Raw genomic sequence first — 18,648 nt, forward strand, 5'->3', positions numbered from 1 at the left:
GTGTGAACTGTCCTTTTAATTCTGATTCATTTCACAGGAAGCAAAGTGTGTTTCCTTCCTCTGTGATGTTAAAACAAGGCGTGGACACAAAACTCAATATTTTATACTCAGGATGTATCCATACCATAGACTGTATATAAAAGATGGACGTGATCATTGTCATACCACCTGCTCTTAAAAATGATATTTGATCACTCGGCTGCAACATAATTGTGTAAAGCTGTTACTTTATTATTGGGCCCCGGTGTATTTAACATATTAATGTCATGTTTCTAAATGATCAAACTTAATGTTATTTGCTGATGATACTAATATTTTTTTGTGAGGATAATTATAAGGAACTTATTAATAATGTAAATAATAAATTAAGACAGTTAAAAACTTGTATGATGTAATAAATGATCCCTAAATCTTAGTGAAACAAAGCAATGATATTTGGTAACTATGAGGTCAATGATGGGACACAAATACAGGTAGAAAATGAAAAATTGAATTAATAAAGGAGAATAAATTCTTAGGATACTTGACAATAAAATCAGTTGGAAACCTCACATCAGACACACACAGTCATGAACAAAATTAAACAGGTTCTAATGAAATGAGAATTTTAAAGTTCACGTGGTGAGAAAGTAGGAAAGGTTCGTGTGTGTGTGTGTGTGTGTGTGTGTGTGTGTGTGTGTGTGTGTGCGCGCGCGCGCGGTTCAATGGTGGAATGTGGGCTCAGCACGAGCAACGAACAAATATCCACAAATTTAAATCAGTGTGTAAACAGATGAAGCTACTGCAGGTCTTTCCCATGTCCCATATGATAAGTTATAGAACATATTAGGAACATTCAGGAAGAAGCTGCACAACTACATGACTGAGGGTGTATGTGCAGCTGGGCTATATAAGTATTATGTAGTATTATAGGTATTACTTCTTCCCACTCCTTTTCGAGCACTTGTTGTACTAGAAGACAATATTTTCCTTCCTGTATATATGTACGCATATGCTCGAAATAAATAATCAGTCATTTATTTCATGTAATTAATATGAACAGCATTCTTAGATGAGATGGTTGAACTTGCTGGACTTTTTCTTTGAATGTGAGCCAAACTTCAGCCTCACAAAACTGAAATTATACAAATTTAAGAGGAGTGAAAACTGCATGTCCCCTAGAGCAATACTCAGCTGTCCTTTAAAGACATTTAGAAATTTAAAACACGTTTTTGGTCATTTTATCCATGTCATGTAGGACAGCGGTCCCCAACCTTTTGTGCGCCACGGACCAGTTTATGTCCGACAATATTTGTACAGACCGGCCTTTAAGGTGTCACAGATAAATACAACAAAATAAAACCAGTACCAAAAAAAACCAAGATTTATTCATAACACACGGGGAAAGACTCAGGGAAACTGAGTTAACGATAAAAACAATTTAAAAAATGATAAAAACTGATAAAAACTCCTGAAAACCATAAAATTCACACCCGAGCCTCAACTCTCACAGCCCAGTACCAAACGACTCGTCCGTGGCCCGGGGCCTGGGACCGCTGATGTAGGACATTACGTCACACTGAGGGGCAACAATGGTAGTTCTTAGAGAGTCAGAATATATGAAGTACAACACAAAATTATGAAACATGGGGGGGAGGTTAAGTCACCTGTTAGGGGCGTGGCCTCTTTGACTGACAGGTGGGAGGCTGTTAATTACCACGTATCCACCGAGTCACTGCTGCACTTCAAACCCTGGCTCCAGAAAACTGAGACCAGCAGGCAAAATCCAAACGATGCTTCACACTGCAGAGTCCATCTTTTATATACAGTCTAAGGGTCTGCAGGTCCACTACGGGGACACCTGTTACCTGAGGTGAAGCCAGGTCATAGCTACAAGATAAGATAAGATAAGAGAACCTTTATTAGTCCCACATGTGGGAAATTAGTTTTGTCACAGCAGGAAGTGGACAGTGCAAAAGTTATGAAGCAAAAATTAGAATAAAATAAGATAAGAATAAATACAGTACACAACTGTACAGAATAGAATAAAATAAAATACTATATACAGTAGAATAAAATAGAATAAAATATACAATAAGATAAAAATAGAATACAAATGCGATATACAACTGAGTAAAAAATACAACGATGCCAGGAAGATTATTGCACTTAGTGTTATTGCACATGTGTGGGTTTGTGTGTTTGATCAGTTAAAGTCTTTATTGTGGAGTCTGACAGCAGTGGGGAGGAAAGACCTGTGAAATCTCTCCGTCCCACACCGTGGGTGCCGCAGCCACTGAAGGAGCTGCTCAGTGCTGTCACAGTCTCATGCATGGGGTGGGAGATGTTGTCCAACAGGGATGACAGCTTAGCCACCATTCTCCTGTCACTCACCACCTCCACTGGGTCCAGAGGGCATCCTAGAACAGAGCTGGCCCTGCGGATCAGCCTGTTCAGTCTCTTCCTGTCCCCGGCGGAGATGTTGCCGCCCCAGCAGACCACACCATAAAAGATGGCTGAGGCCACCACAGAGTCATAGAAGGTCTTCAGGAGTGGGCCCTCCACTCCAAACGACCTGAGTCTCCGCAGCAGGTACAGCCTGCTCTGCCCTTTCCTGTAGAGGGCGTCTGAATTATGAGTCCAGTCCAGCCTGTGTCACCATCCACCTGTCAATCAAAGAGGCCACGCCCCTGGTGAAGCAAATTTTAAACTCCTGTTCGTGTTTCATAGCAGTACATGTGTTTATTGCTGATGTAAACATGAACATTTTAACATCCACGGGCACCGACTCACTGCTGGAGCCTCAAGTGGACACCAGAGGAACTGCGTTTTTTTGGCACTTCTTCCTTGGTTTCATTCCTCCCATCCAGAGGCTACAGGAGCTTTATCAAGTTCCAGTTTAGATGTTCAGGGGATGATGGACTGTGAGTCATTTTCTCTAAGCAGTGTAATAAAATCAAATATGAGAAAATCTGAAATATTACTGCTAATTCAGTTCTAATTAAATCCCAGCCGCCTGCGGCTCCACGACCGCCCTCTCCGTTATCACACTGCACCCCAAACAAACCCGTGGCAGCTAAATGGACCCCGCTATCGACAGCATGAACCCTCCGCTGGGTGTGACCAGGATCAGCACGCCAAGTCCACAGCAGGCTGATTCTCAAACCGAAGCCAACATGGCTGCTCCTGCAGAGACTCCCGCCACGCAGCAGAACCAATTAAAAAACTCCATTTAGCAGCTCAAAGTCCCACTGAGAGAGTGATGGTGTGGTCGAGCTGATAAGCGGCTCAGCATTCAGACACTCTGTATGACAACCGCACCATCTCACACCACCACCGCCCCCACCCCCCAAAACGATTCCTCTCCTGCTGAGGCGACGCCGTGCTGACCTGGGCAACATTGCCGTGGCAACGACAAGCAGTCTGAGGACGGTTACCCGGGATAATTAACCAGAGTGCTGCATGTCGTGATCGTGGTTCCCTCAGGGCGTCTGCCGCACGTAGAGACGAGCCGCAGGTGGAAATGAAGACAGTTTTTCACAAACAGAGGCTTGTTGACACGAGCGCCAGTCTAAGCCTGATGCACACTGCACTACAGTAATGAGCAGACCCCACTGATACCTGTCAGCTCAGCTTTATTTCTCGCAAAGTGCAGATCAGGGTTTGTCGCAAACTCTTTGGAAGGACTGAGAGTGACAGAGAAGTCTCGAGTTTCCCTGAAAAGGAGCGCTAAAGTGTTTTTCCTGCTGTGCATTCAGATGTGTTGTTGAAAGTTCATCAGCTGTTTTGTAAATGCCTGGGTTTTTAGGCACTGTAGGGTCTTTACTTTGCAACATAAAGAACCTTGATTTGAACTGATTAAATTAACGGCTCATTAAAAGGGTTGGCCAACTGGGGATTGGACTCCTACAGCCTCTGGTGTGAGTCCATGAGACTCTTTTGGGCTGAGCTCCTCTCTGACACCCAGCTCTAGGGTGGGTCTGAGGACCATGTGGCCATGATTCATGGAGGGGCCATAAAAGTGAGGAGCTACTTTTCTACGCTCAGAGGAGCCCGCTGATGTGGCATCTGACTAGAATGTGTTTCAGACAACTTAAGGCAGATTATATCTCCAGACAGGTTTTAGATGTGTCCTTGATCCAACACAGCTGATTTAAATGGCTAAATGACCTCCTCAACATGTCTTGAAGTTCTCCAGAGACCTGCTAATGAACTAATCATTTGATTCAGGTGTGTAGACACAGGGTGAGATCTTAAACCTGCAGGACGCCGGCTCTCGAGGCCTGGAGTTGCCCACCCCTGGTCTAGTTTATGTCCCATCCATGTCTCTGTGTTTATGAGTCTTTTCCTGTCTTCCGTGTTAGTCTGTCTCGTCCTCTTTGTTTAATGTTTAGTTACGCTCGTGCTGTTCTGTTCTCATGTGTCTCATGTTGTCATGTCTATGTCCAATTATGTTCCTGTTTTATTTTGAAGAGTCTTTATTTGTGTCAGCTGTTTCCCCAGGTGTTTCCTCTTCCCTCATTACCTTCATTAGTCCTCTGTCTCCCTCTGTTCAGTGTCTGTCTGTCTGTTTGCATCACTTCATGTCGCGTCAGGTGTTGGTTTTTGCATGCGCCTGCTCAGATGCATGTTCTCATGGATTTCATGGTTTCCATAGGTTAGTCTTAGCTGTTCCCAGTTTAGTTTTAGTTTAGTTCTGCCCCAGTTCACCTTGCCTTGTTTTGTGTTCATGTATTCAGCCTAATAAACGTCTCGCTTTTTGTTATACTTTGTTTCCTCTCTCCCGCGTCTGCTCTTGGGTCCGCTCTCCAAACGCACCGGCCATCTCGGCCTTAACACCTGCAACCCAGACCCACAGAATCAGGAGAAGATGGATGGATGTAAACTAGTACCACATAAGTAAATATAGCTACAGTTAAAATAAAGCTACAGTAAACACACGGTGTGTTCTTCGTCCTGTAGCTTGAAAAAGGAAAAACAGCTTGTTCTCTTTCACAGGGTGTGAAAGGCTGCGGTCCCTCCAGATCACACCACATGTCCTTTGGTGCAGTGATGTAAAGGCTCAGAGTGAGACCAGTTTCTCCAGTGCTAATTCAGACCGTTCGGTCAGATTTCAACTGCATGCTTCATGAAACTGTTAGGAAACTCTGCACCAGGAAATTGAAGGTTGCAGGTTTGCTTCACGAACTGTTCAGACGTTTGTGCTTCGCACTGATCGGCTGATTAATTTTGGACTTGAAGGATTTTCCTCCAAGATGGAAGAAAAGCGAGGCGCTCCCACCGTCAGGGCTCCTTCTGGACACACAAACAGAAAGAATAAAGTGAAGCCGCTGCTTTGCTTTGGGATGCGGAGGTTGGCAAACAACAGCTTCATTGCACACCGACCCTGATCTGTGAGTCTGCAGCTTACAGGAATCGACCAGTGAAAATCCGACTTTCATGTTCCAGATCCAAACTGTCCGACGCTGTCAGCCTCCATGAAGGAGACGCAGAGATTCAAAGACACAGAAGAAAACAGGAAAACATCATGTGTTCAACTCTAACAGCTGTGAGCTGCTGTTGCAGAAACGTTGTTTTAAACTTCATGCAGGTGGTTAAAGTGGAAGTGAAAGGACGTATGAAGAGAAGTGGGTGCTGCTCTGAGAGGCTTCATCCCACTCGTCCCCTAACAGGGAGAAAGCCTCGGCAGGCCTCCGTGTTTCCCTGGATACATGAATGGGATAATGGGAATGGGACGCTCAGATAAATGTGTTCACGGCTGCTGTGTCCCCAGTGATCGGAGAAAAGGGGATGAAAGAGGAAGGAAGTCCGTCTGGAATGGCAAAGGTTAAAAAAAAAATCACTTATGTAAACATTTTGATCTCTTTCGGAAATATGGGACCTCAGCGTGACTCTGCAGCTTTTCACAAAGGTGCACACAGCGTCTCAGTTTTTGTTTTTTCAGTTTTAGTTGGAGATGTGAGATGGATGAGGCATTTTACAGTAGAGCTGTTGCTGTGGGCCAAATAGCACTGATGCAATGAAAAAAAGAGGGCAGCGCTGATCTGATGATTTTTATTTATTTCACTTTTTTTCACTCTTATTGAAAGATCATCTCACCTTATAGACACTCCTGAGCCACAGCATTAAAAATGCTCAGGTATATTTATGTAGAAGCTCCAAGGCTGAAAAATGAAGTCAGTCTGCAGTTCCTCTGATGTCCACTAGAGGCTCCAGTGGTGAGTCAGTCCCCACATACTCCCTCTAAAACTTTACAGCAGAGTTAAACATGTTTACAACCCCATTCAAAAACCGATTTTAGTATTAATGGATAGTTCCTCCTTCATAGCATTTACATGCTTACATTTGGACACACTTACATTTGGAGGCGTGGCCTCTTTGACTGACAGGTGGCAGTAGCTGCTAGGCTTTACCTCAGCTATCTGAGTCCCTGAACTGGATCTCTGGACTGTGTTTGAGCTCTTGGAGCCTTTTGGAGCATTTTTAATGCAAATATATTAATGCAATAATTGGGCTTCAAAGTTAGGACCAATGGATGATGCTGCGTGTTGAAATCCATTCTTTATACTCAGTGTATGCACAGTTACTTAACCATGCTCTGTCAGTAGCACAAAGTAAGCCTGAGGGAGGAACATAACCAAAGCTGTCACATGACTGTTACTTCTTGAGTCGGCTTAGGCCATTTAAAGTAAACTGACACATCTTTTTTTAACCCCCTTTTATTTTATTATTTATTGCAGTTATCTGTTGGAGTAGACGCATCAGAGCCAGCGACACCAAGAGGGAGAACAAGCTGATGAGAAAGGTTGGCTCAGTGCTGGGACTCTGGAGCTCCTGCGGGTTGTTACTGAGTAAAGGAAGCTCCACAAACTGCTGAACATACCGGACACCACCTCACACCCGCTGCATGATCTACTGCAGCAGGTTCCTTCAGTAACAAGGACAGAAACCTTTCCTACCTGCTGCAGTTAAATAGATAAGGACTCTCTCTGACCCTGTTTGCAGCAGAGGACTCCTCCGAGGGGCAATGCAAAAGTTCAGTCTGCACACTTCATTTTATTTCACAGTAGCTGTAAGTAACTATACATTAACACGCAGATAAATCATGTAAATAAAAACAAGGCAGTGCAAGTATACTTTTCACTTCTTATTATGTGGGCTCATGCTTCCAGACTGATGAAGGTCTGGCTCCACCTCCTGGCAAAAGTGGCTCATAACAGCTTTTCTTTGTTTCTGGTCACATTTGCGTGGACAGTCCTGCTCGCAGCTCTCTCATTTATAATAACATGTGTCTGAACGACATGCTGAGGCTTTCTTTTGCCTCTTAATCTTTTATAAGACAGACGTGTGCTTCTTTGCTCTCGTCTCTCTCCTTCTTCTTCTCTTTTTTGAACATCTAAAATATTTTGATCTGTGTGTTGATCTCAAACGAGCTGATCATCGGTTTCATCATCATCAGTTTTTTCTGATCATGATCTAAATCCTTGTCTCGGTGGACTGCAGAGATGCTTTCATGCTCTTTTAATCACGCTGCCTTATGTAATGTGTACAGTAGAGATGTGTTGTGTCGGTGTGTATGAAGCTGAATTTGTGATCAATAGTTGATAGTAAATCCTTAATTAGAAGGTCAGGAAGCAGACAAACTGTAACCGTGCAGGTGGGACGTACAGAAAGTAAATAACAGGCAGAGCCCCCAGTTTTTAAATCCTGCAGGGACAGAAACATTCATGCATGTCGACTGTGTGCATTTATCTTTAAATACCCAGCAGCAGTCTTTTCTTTTGTCCACTCATTCATCATTTAGCAGGTTTGGATGGTTACACTCACTTTTACAGTTTTTTCTGAATGCTTAAACCCTAACTGTGATTCTTATAGCACAATTTCTAAAACTATTAATACTTATAGCAAAACCATTCACTGAGTTTGCAAAACTAAAAGCACAAACACTGCTTTGCACTCAGTTTGCCATTTTGTAACACACACTTTGCAAACCTGTAGCTACAATCCACTGCACAGCACTCTTTTTGCAGAACTGTAAACACAACTCACTGCTTTACACTCAATTTGCAAATGATCAACACACTCCTACCAAAACTATACACATTTAAGGCCATTATTTACACTATTTTATCAACTGTCTGGCACACTGTCACATGTGAAAACTTTTTTAGATAATTAGTTCACTTTGCAATCAGCCTAAGCACTATAATACAGGTAAGCTGTGTGTGTGGAGTACAGTGGAGGGAGCAGGAAGAGTGAGAAGTAGAGGAGGCCGAGGAAGAGGACGTGGAGGTGAAGAAGTAGGATGAAGAGGACGACAAGGACAAGGAGGAGCAAGAGGAGGATGAGGAGGGGGGAGAGGAGGACGAGGAGCGGGGAGAGGAAGGGTAAGAAGAGTAAGAAATAGAATTGCTGATGACATCAGAGCTACAATAGTGACCATGTCATCAACCATGGAGTGACCCTGAGGGAAGCTGGCCAACGGGTTCAGCCTAACTCGAGCCGCTACACTGTAGCAAGCATCATAAGGACATTTTGAAATGAGAGTTGGTTAGTACAGTCACTTTGCACTAAGATCTGTAGCACTGCCATGCTAATGACAAACACAACAATACCATAGATGTAAAAATACTGAAATTGTTACTTTACAGAATTGCTAGATGACCAGATGCTGGGGGCAGAGGAAGCATGTTCACTGCAGACCAAGAAACCCATATAGTCAATATGGTGATTGCAAATAATCCTATACTTGGAAATAAACACTTGTGTTTGTTTTGATGTGTGTGAATAAACACCAGTACTTGAAGTTTGGATCCCTCTATGCTTACGGATCTATGACAAAAGTATGACCTCACACTGACATGGCCTACCTTGTGCACAGAGAAAGCAAAAGCCAGATGTGTTTTTATTCATACCATCAGTGTGTAGTTGGTGCATTGTGTGCTTATTAATATGATGGCTTGTGTTAACTGTTGGATACGAAAATACCATTTTTACAAAGGTGTGGAGAGTTAAGCAAAGGTTATTCGCTTTTACAAGAAAACTACAATGTTTTGCTGATTGGGTGAAGAGTTTTCTTATTTGTGTGCAGAGTTTTGCAAAAATAGCCAATAGTTACAAAAAATGTGCTCAAGCCATCAGAAAAAAACTGTAAATGAAGTAATTTGCCTCAAACCTGCATCAACGTATTTAGAGGATGCAGCAGCTGAAGATGACAATATAAATCAAACGGCTATGATGGATTTTATCTGTAATACCTGTGAGCTCGTAGGGAAATTTTTTAAAGGGTTGTTCAAGAACAGTGTGACACAAACTTCTTTGTTGGTACAGTTAACCGCACAGCAGCCATGTTATTGCTCCCATAATTAACCACAGAAACTTGGTCCATAGATCCGGTTCAGGGATGCCAAACATGGCACCTGTGTCACCATCCACCTGTCAGTCACAGAGGCCCGACTTTCTTCTTTTTATCAGGTTATAAACATGTTTTTTATGCTGTAAAGTTTAACATGGGAGTCTATGGTGGCTGATTCACACTTGGAATCACACTATAGAATAGAATAGAATAGAATAGAATAGAATAGAATAGAATAGAATTGTGGGCGCTCCACACCAACTGTGCAGGAATAAAATATGTCAATTAGAGGAACTGCAACCTTCGTCAGACAGCTTGAACATATTCCTATAATGTTACTTTTGGTCTTTTAAAAAATTCAGTTTTCATTGTTTTATCAGCAAACTTTGTTAAAGGCTCCTGGCTGAGTCTGTGTGAAAGCTGAGAGCTTTGTGGAGACGTTCATTTGTTGCAAGACGTAGTTAAACGGATGTCAAATATATTCAGTCAAAAATAAAACCTCCGCTAATGTCTTCACACGTGAGCAGTGAAACAAAGACAGTCCACATGACCTCTGAACTCACTGAGCAATGCAGATCCAGGAGTTTATGATCCTCCGCCGCCCTGCAGATATCCAGATGTGCTGGTCAGTGAATCCTCTTTGAGCATCTTAAGCAGCAGGGTTCACATCACTGTATGATTAATTAAAAACAAAAGGCAGCTTAAAGTTTGGTGACTTAAAGTTCGGTGTGAGGTTTTATTCAGCGCGGGGGCGTGGTCTTCTCACGGTGTAAAACATATGCACGTGGCATCTGTGTCATCTTTGTGATAAGTGTGCAGGAGCGAGGATGTTTTAAACTCAGCATCCGTGCACGCTGTTGTCTTCATTCTGTCTCCACCACAGGGGGCAGAAGATGAAGCATGTCACGAAATAAGAAAACTAAGGCGATATGAAGGCGACAGAGAGGAGAGGCTGCACCCCGCCAGGGAGAGGGGTCAATCATTTCCACCCACTTAGATTATCATAAGCCTTTAAGAATGGAAAGGTGAAGCACATCGCCACCTCCTCCTCCTTTCAGTGAAGGTCAAAAGGTTATCTGCAGTCGGCCTGCCAGAGGGATCAGAGTGACCTGTGACATAATCACCTCCAACTTAAGCCCACTGGTCACCACCGCCTCTTTGCCTTGTGCTTTATTCTGTTACTATCATAAAAATATTCTTGTATTTCTCACACTTGGTCATCAAAATGAAAACTGTTCACGTTCACAGCCTCAAGCTGATTTCGTCGGGCTGGAGATTAAATATCGATGTCTTAGGATTTGATTCTGGTTCATTTATAACTTTATAAAGCAACAACTGTAACCCCCCCCCCCCCCCCGTTTCTGGCTGATATACATTCTTGTGTCATAAACTGACGGAGCGGGTCACCCGGAGTGCTCGCTTTGGCGTCAAGCCTGCATCTTCTGGTCCAGCAGAGGAGGAGTGTCAGACCTCAGCAGCTCTGATGAGATTCAGAGCCATCGCTGTTAATTAACTTCTGCTGCTAACAGGAAGCTCACTGAGACCGAGTTCGTTCTGCATGAGTTCCACTTTATTCTGCAGCTTGTAGAACCTCCTTCAGCACCAATAACCTGCAGCGATGGTTCCTGTGTGACTTTATAAGTCTGCCTCATCACTGTGGAGAAGTTTTGGTTGCTTCAGCTCGTTGAGGTTTGCAGCATTCGTTCATGCACAGCTCTCTGAGCTCTGCAGCAGCTCCATTCTTTTCTTTTTCAGCTGTTCTGTTGCAGATCTGCTGCTGTGCTTGGATCTTTGTCCTGTTGATGACTCGGTTTGGTCCAAGCTTCAGCTGTGGGACACAGTGACACACTGACTCTACAGAGAAGCTCATGGTCCACTCGGATCATCATCCCTCCTCCACTTAGAATCCCTTTAACATAACTACAAGTCTTGGAAAGACAAAGCTGACTTTTTGGCATCTGGAACAACAAACTGTTTCACTATTGAGCCTTTGAATTGCTTTAAACTGAATAAGGAAACAGCAGCTGAACGCCTTGTGTACTCTTTGCGTTCAAATAAATAACACATCTCCTAAAGACAAAAAGTCTTTATGTGCTCCTCTGGAAAAAGTCAGCTTGAAAGCGAGATAATGGGATGAATAAAATAAAATGAGAGGAAATAAAACGTGACTAACTTTGCAGCAGAGCCGATCTATAAAATGGATTTTGAGGAGAGATTTAAAAGCACGCACGTAGCCAGGAGATATAAAGCTAAAGTGAAATCTTCCATCAAACAGGATGAATTATCTATCTGCAGTGTCAAGCCTCTGAGTTTACTCTCAGAGTGTAATGATGTGAAGTGAAACCAGCACCTGCTGGGGAGCACCGAGATGAATCTGAAAGCCGCTGCTATGATTAAAAACTCAGCAGAGATTCAAAGTGCGGCTGCTTTGCAGTAAATGGGCTAAAACGTGTTGATTCAGAGAAACCGCTGCTGTGGTTTCACTAACAGAGGCTCCTCACACTGGAGCTAATTAGCAGAGAAAGGAGAGGGCATTAGAGGCGGTTACACACCACGGGAAATCATTTCACAGCTCCTGCAGCAGCCCTGAGGGGGAAACGGTCAATGTAGAGAAAAATGTATACTCAAGGAGGGATTACATGTAATTACATTAGGCCGTAAATTATGCAGCCAGCCAGCTCTTTACTGCTTTATAGTGAGAAATCGGTCTGTTCTAACTTTGTTTAAATCATTCAGGGACATGTTCTTCAGACTGAAACCAGAACACTCGGCTCACTCCCAGAGATCATTTTTAAGGCTCTGGCTGTATGTAGATATTAAAATCCTGTTATTACCAGCTTCTGTCAAATCATTCATTTAATCCCTGAAAGTTATGTAGGGTTTCAAAGCCACTGCAGCTGTTTTATGATCTGATCTGAAAAACACAGAAGCACCAATGAATGGTGCAGTGAAGTGAGTTTATTCTTGCAGCACAGAGAGCAGAACATCAAACAGCAGCAGAAAAAATAGCTCACTAATAATTGAGAATAATAATCAGGTGATGAAGAGTGAAGAATAGACAGATGAAAAATACTCTTAAAACCAAATATTTAATGTGTCTAATGTTTTTTTTGTTCTTGAATTTCTGAGTTCATTCTCATAAATTTGCAGATTTTTTTTTCCTTTTAATAAAATTGTAGGTTTTCTTGTAAACTGACCATTTTCGTCATAAATGTGTAATTTATTTTAACAAATCTCATAATTTTACTATCTCTCATACATTTAAACATTTCCTTAGAAATTTGCCGGCTTTTATGATAGAAAGATTTCCTATCAATTTCCTTTTTTATCCTCTAATTTTATTTTTTATTTTTTTCTGTTTTATTTTTTGGTGAGGAAAGAATGAGAGCAACTAGTGCTGAACATTTGTTTGAATACACACAGCAGTTTAAACACTGGTGAAATGTATTTATTGGTTAAAAAAATCTGTAAAACTCTAAATAAATTTGATTAATTTGTTTTTTTTTCTTTTTAGCTTTAACTTTGGAAGCTGCTTTTAAGTTGATACACCCGGAAATTGCTTGTCACGGCGTCGGAAGTCGAGACTTCAATTTAAAGTTTTCGTTTCTCTTCGCTGTTTTCACTCTTATTTTGAAAGTCTTGAATTTGGCCCCTCATGAAACACAAGCGCTTATATTTGGACTTTTTAAAAGTTAAAATCTTTAAAAGCTGTGAAAATTTTAAACTAACGGCGTATATAAATAGTTGTATATTATAATATATATAAAATATTTATAATATTTATAAAATAATGGTTTCGTTTTATCGAGTAATTTATAGTTCAGTGACACATTTCCCGTGTCTATATTTCCATTTGACTCCAGTCGGTGGTATTTTGGTGAGGGACCTCCCACGCTGAACTCCACTTCCGGTCGGCGTTTTTTTTTTTTAAAGATGGCCTCACGCGCTCAGGAGGTGGCTCTGCTGGGTCTGTGTGACGGAGAGATCGAGTCCAAGAAGCAACGATGCTCCTATCTGACCAACAAAGTGGGGGGTCGGCCGGACTGGCCGCCGGGCATCGCTGCACGTTCACCGCGATGCGGCCGCTGCAGAGTCCCGCTAGTCCACGTGGTGCAGGTGTACTGCCCCGTGGACACGTCTCCGTACCACAGGAACCTCCACCTCTTCGCGTGCCCGGGAGCTGAGTGCAGCGGTCGGTCAGAGTGCTGGGCGGTGCTCCGCTCACAGTGCCTGGAGGCAGAGGTGCGGACACCCGGGCCGCCTGCACTGGCTCGGGAGGCTCCTCTGCGGGTCACTGACTGGTGTGACACCGCTGACGACTGGGGGATGGGGGGAGAGGAAGATGATGATGGATGGGGAGGAGGTGCGAAGCAGAACACACCTGTGAAGGAGGAGACAGGAGCTCCAGAGGCAGCAGGTAGGACTGTGTTGCGTTTTTATCAAAGATTTGACACTTTTTTCCTCTTAAATTTGAAAGTTTTATTCTAAAGGATGCCATATTTTATGTATAGATTATTAAATTAATGAAAAAATGTCTGTGAATTTATAAAGTTTTTCTCCTCATTCGTTTGAGGTTCTTGTAAATTTGAAGATCTTTTCTGTTACACTATAAAGGACCAAGGGTAGAGGTCGTCTTTCAGCACTACTTCTTAGCCAACAGTTCATCTCAGGGTGGTTCAAACATAGCCGCTTAGATGAGCCCTGGCCAGACGCAGAGCAGCCACTATGCAATAATATAGAGATTTTGGGCCTACCATTCACTGAAACATCAACGGACATGTATGCTTTAATAGCATCAACATCAGCTCCTCTGACAAGTAAATAAATACATGTCACAGACATTCATGAACAAATACAACAAATCATGAACCCTGACATACTACAGAACAATAATATGATTAACTTCCCAGATTGGAGTAGTAAAGGAATTAAATACTTGGAACATATATTAGAAGGAACAGACTTTATCCCATTTGACAGACTAGTTTTACAATGTGAGATTAACAAGAATAGATTTTTAGAATATCAACAAATTAAGTCTACAGTAAAAAGAACTTTAAGCCTAATCAAGTCAAATTACAAACACCATCGAGTGTGGTACAATTCCTTAATCTCAAAACCTCCAAATTACTGTCCAAAATATACAAGATGCTCTCCAAAACAGGTGAATCAGTATCTCTTCCTATTATGAAATAGGAGGCGGATCTATCAGTCAGCTTGGACCACCTTAACACACAGGTGTACACACAGGTACTCACAGATACACACTATCTTGGTTGGCTGCTGTCTTTATCCTGTCTTCCTTCTCTCTCCCCAACCAATCACAGCAGATGGCCCCGCCCCTCCCTGAGCCTGGTTCTGCTGGAGGTTTCTTCCTGTTAAAGGGAGTTTTTCCTTCCCACTGTTGCCAGAGTGCTTGCTCACAGGGGGTCATATGATTGTTGGGTTTTTCTCTGTATCTATTATTGTAGGGTCTACCTTACAATATAAAGCACCACAACTGTTGTTGTGATTTGGTGCTGTGTAAATGCAATTGAAGAGAATTAAAAATCTCTTGTCTTATTAGTTCTGTGTGCTGCTCAGTTACATTTATTATTTGCTGTTATGTTAGCGTTTGCTGTGGTTTCTGTTTTTTTCGTTCGGCAGGTGTTGAAGCAGATTCTGTGTTTTCTCTCTCCATCCCTCTTCTCCTCTATTTTTCCCCTCCCCCTCTCTTCACCCTCTTTTTTTTTTTCCTTTTCCCCAGGCCTCTCCGTTACGGTTCTAATAATCCAGAATAAAGTAATTGTATGGAAGTCTGGGACAGTGAGCCTATTGTTCAGCTCATCTCTGAGCTCAGTACTTTCTTTGAGTTTATGGCGTCACTCGCAGGTTTTAATAAATGATGAAGTGAATCTCCTGTTAGTCACAGACTGACAGCAGGGAGCGCTGTAATGCGAACTACCTTCTGACAGGTGAGGTCATCTTATGGTTCTTTCTTCTTCTTTTTTTTCCTGACAGTCGGTGAGACAGACATCAGCAGCCGCCTTTGTGACCTCAGTCTGGGGGACTTGCAGGAGGACGTGTCCACCTTCCGTCCATTCTTCATCAGCGTGGTTGAGGAGACGGATGTGTGCGGGGAGGACAGCGACCTGGAGCACGCTCAGGACCTGCTGAGGGAGTACGAGAGGCGAGAGGGCGTGGCGGTGGGAGAGTTGGAGGGAAGCGGAGGAGGCGGGGACGAGAAGTACGAGAAGACCAGAGCCCGACATGGAGATGCCGTCTTCTCCAGGTTCATGAAGACGATCTCTGTGTGTCCGCAGCAGATCCTGCGCTACTGCCGCAGCGGGAAGCCGCTCTTCATCTCCGAGCCGCCGTCCAATGTGGCGCAGCTGGTGCCGGCGTGTGGCTCCTGCGGCGGCTCCCGGACATTCGAGCTGCAGCTGATGCCCGCGCTGGTAAGCCTGCTGCAGGGGAACGCGGCGGTGCGGGGGTGGAGCTGGAGTTTGGGACGGTGCTAGTCTACACCTGCACAGACAGCTGCTGGACATCCGGGTCGGACTCGGCCGTGGAGGAATTCTGCTTCGTTCAAACGGACCCAGACCAGCAGCTCTTTGTGTGACGGACTAACCTGAAGCTTGCCATCACCATCATGATGGGATCACGGATTATTTATACCCCGTCATGATGTCAGGAGATCAAAAATCTGAGGCGAGCTCGTGTTAAAAAAGGACCAACCAGCAGCTTTTGTTACTTTAAAGCGTTAAAGGTTTTGCCTTAAAATATAAAAATATAGATGTGCCTTAAGCAGCTGTAATGCTCTGCTCAGGCCCGATGACTAAGGCCACACGAGGGCAGGACACTGAAACATCAGCTGCTCTTATTGGTCCTTCAGAATTCATTGTGGTGAACACAGGAGCTCAATGTCACAGCTCCAAAGACGACATCAACATGAGTGTTAGAAAAGATTAAAAGTCTCTGCTGCAGCTCGTTTTTTTCAATTCAATTCAATTCAATTTTATTTATATAGCGCCAACAAACAAAAGTCGCCTCAAGGCGCTTTACATTGTACAGGAGATAGCACAATAATAAATACAGAGAAAAACCCAACAATCATATTTCGTCATCTTTTCTTTTTTAAATCTTTTACTGCTGCAAACACAGCAGCAGCTTTCTTCATTCTTTAACTCTAAGCAGCTTCTGGTTGTTCCTGTAGAGAGGAATATTACCAACCGTGACCTCTGACCTCCCTGTAATGAAACGTTGCTGTTTCAGTGCACGCGTTGGTTGTCGGGCTGTGAAATCCTCTGAAAGAAAAAAAAGACTCGGACACACAACAAGTTTGTTTTTCATTTTACTTCAACCTTAAACATGTTTCTAAAACGCCGTGTCACACCACAACAGTTCGGTGGAGAAGCGTCAACATTAAACCGGGCAAAGGAAATGTAAACAAGTGTAAAACGAAGCTATAAAAATGTAAATCAGCTGAAGGATTTCAGGTTTGAGGATCAGATCCAGAGTATCAAAAATAGATTATTTGTAATTTACTGGCCAATAAATAACAGAATTTTCTTATTTTACGTCTGACGTTACCGATCGTTAGAATTATTATAACAAAGTTAAATTTCAGCCCTTTAATCTTCCTCCGATTCGCTCATGAAAAGTTAAATCTTTGGTTTGTCTGTGAGGTACGAGTCGGTTTCTCTCTAAAATTCCTGAGACAGATGAGGAAACTGTCATCTGACGTTTTCAGGCACTTGAAGATCAGTTTGGAGCACTTTGTGCAAACAGCAGAAGAAAAACGACGTTCCTGAGAGCGGTGGTGCTACTGGGGGCCTCCGCAGAACGGTAAGGTGCCGGCGCCGGACTTTGGCTCCCAGTCGTACCGGTCGGGTTGGTCGCTGCCGCCCAGACCGCCGATGTCCCTGTCGATGATCTCGTTCACTGCAAACAAAACAGAAACGTTGTGGTCTGTTTAGTCCAATAAAACAAACGTTGCTGAGCACCCGTGTTGTTTGCTGTGGTCTCATGCAGCAATTATGTCACCATTTGCGGGGCAGTTGGATTCAGACTTGAGGGTGGGAAACTTTCTTGGAAGGGGGAGGAGCTAGGATGGCTAGTTTTGAACGATGGTTAACCTCAGGGGTTGCAGCAGGGCTCAGCGTAAGAGGGAGAGATTATTCTGAGGTGTGACTCATGCAAAGCCACCCTCAAAGAGCCCAAAACTCAAAATATGGCTGGTGATTTTCAGCTTCTCTGCTGCTGTGTTGGCAGAGAGGCTGAACCCAAAATAACATGACACACAGTTTACTGGACAGAGGTCAGTTTGATTTGAAGGCTCTGCAGTCACAATCAGTGCTTCAAGCATGATCTGCACCGATGGTGCTTTCCTTTCATGAAGGATGCTCCACTGTCGTCTCCACGAGTGCTAACGAGTTAATAAAGGAAGCACTTAAGCACCTTTCCTTAGGTTTAGTTCTGATTGTGGCTGCAGATTCTTCCACTTCACCTTCCCAGTTAGGAACCTGCTTAAGGACTCTGTTACAGTACTGAGCACGGCCACACGGGAGCACAGCAGGACAAAGTGCTTTAAACAAATTCTCCAAACGCTTTAATCCCTCACATTCAGCCCCCTGATTCACTCCAACAGCAACAAATTAAACAAACTGGCTCTATTTAACTCCTCTGCTCTGCTTTTCTAACCCGTCCATTAAATACTAAACACTGTTCACACATCATGAAGCAGCAGGACTGAAATGTGCTGAGCAGGTGTGGCGGTCACACTGCAGCGCGCTCGTTATGAGCAGCAAAAGATAAAACTGTTCATCTGCAGAGCAGCAAACAGCTCGGTCTATTCATAGCTCTGCAGTGAAACCTGAGGCGCGCGCGCACACACACACACACACACACACAGACAGCATCAACAACGGCTGACAGAAGCTCTGCGGTCCATCGTGGAAGGAAAACCTTGAAAGAGCCCACGACCTCTCCAATCATCTGTGTTTCTCTCATTAAACGACAGATTGGTTATAACCAATTAACAGCAAAGTCAACAATTGAATAATTAAAAGTTTTTGTTTCAACAAAACTGTCCAGTAGAAAATACATTTTTATAAATTAGGGTAACATAGACTCCCTTCTTCACCACGAGTCCCACAGCAGGCAGCTCCACATATTTGGATGCCATTTCTCACATGAGGACGATTTGTGTCTCTGCCTGCTCCAGAATCAGGAACCTTTCACATGTTGGACAAACGTTTAAACCACTTCAGAGTCACTGCTTAATACACAGTCAACCCTCAAAGGCCCGTTTTAGACCAGATAAAGCTTCACAA

The 18,648-nt window shown here is 43.4% G+C and overlaps 3 protein-coding genes across 4 annotated transcripts in view; 2 read left to right on the plus strand and 1 right to left on the minus strand.

Annotated features, from left to right (window-relative positions):
- immp2l (inner mitochondrial membrane peptidase subunit 2) overlaps nucleotides 1–7,115 on the plus strand; it is a 211,776-nt gene extending 204,661 nt beyond the window's left edge. For both annotated transcript variants that reach the window (XM_013264810.3, XM_013264822.3), the window contains one exon: nucleotides 6,720–7,115. In XM_013264810.3, the coding sequence (XP_013120264.1) occupies nucleotides 6,720–6,856 (137 nt within the window). In that variant the 3' untranslated portion in view covers nucleotides 6,857–7,115. The remainder of the gene's footprint in view (nucleotides 1–6,719) is intronic.
- Nucleotides 7,116–12,639: 5,524 nt separating this feature from the next.
- pdcd2l (programmed cell death 2-like) lies at nucleotides 12,640–16,711 on the plus strand. Its single transcript, XM_003439512.5, is given in 3 exon segments — nucleotides 12,640–13,751; nucleotides 15,335–15,796; nucleotides 15,799–16,711. Coding segments are annotated over 3 exon segments (1,083 nt in total). The 5' UTR covers nucleotides 12,640–13,267; the 3' UTR covers nucleotides 15,936–16,711.
- The window catches only part of LOC100692953 (nuclear factor of activated T-cells, cytoplasmic 3), a 25,962-nt gene continuing 23,965 nt past the window's right edge, over nucleotides 16,652–18,648 (minus strand). The window contains 1 exon segment of the mRNA XM_005449172.4: nucleotides 16,652–17,257. Coding sequence (XP_005449229.2) covers nucleotides 17,139–17,257 — 119 coding nt within the window. The 3' untranslated portion in view covers nucleotides 16,652–17,138.

The sequence above is a fragment of the Oreochromis niloticus genome, linkage group LG7 (assembly GCF_001858045.2).
Source record: "Oreochromis niloticus isolate F11D_XX linkage group LG7, O_niloticus_UMD_NMBU, whole genome shotgun sequence".
Taxonomy (NCBI): domain Eukaryota; kingdom Metazoa; phylum Chordata; class Actinopteri; order Cichliformes; family Cichlidae; genus Oreochromis; species Oreochromis niloticus.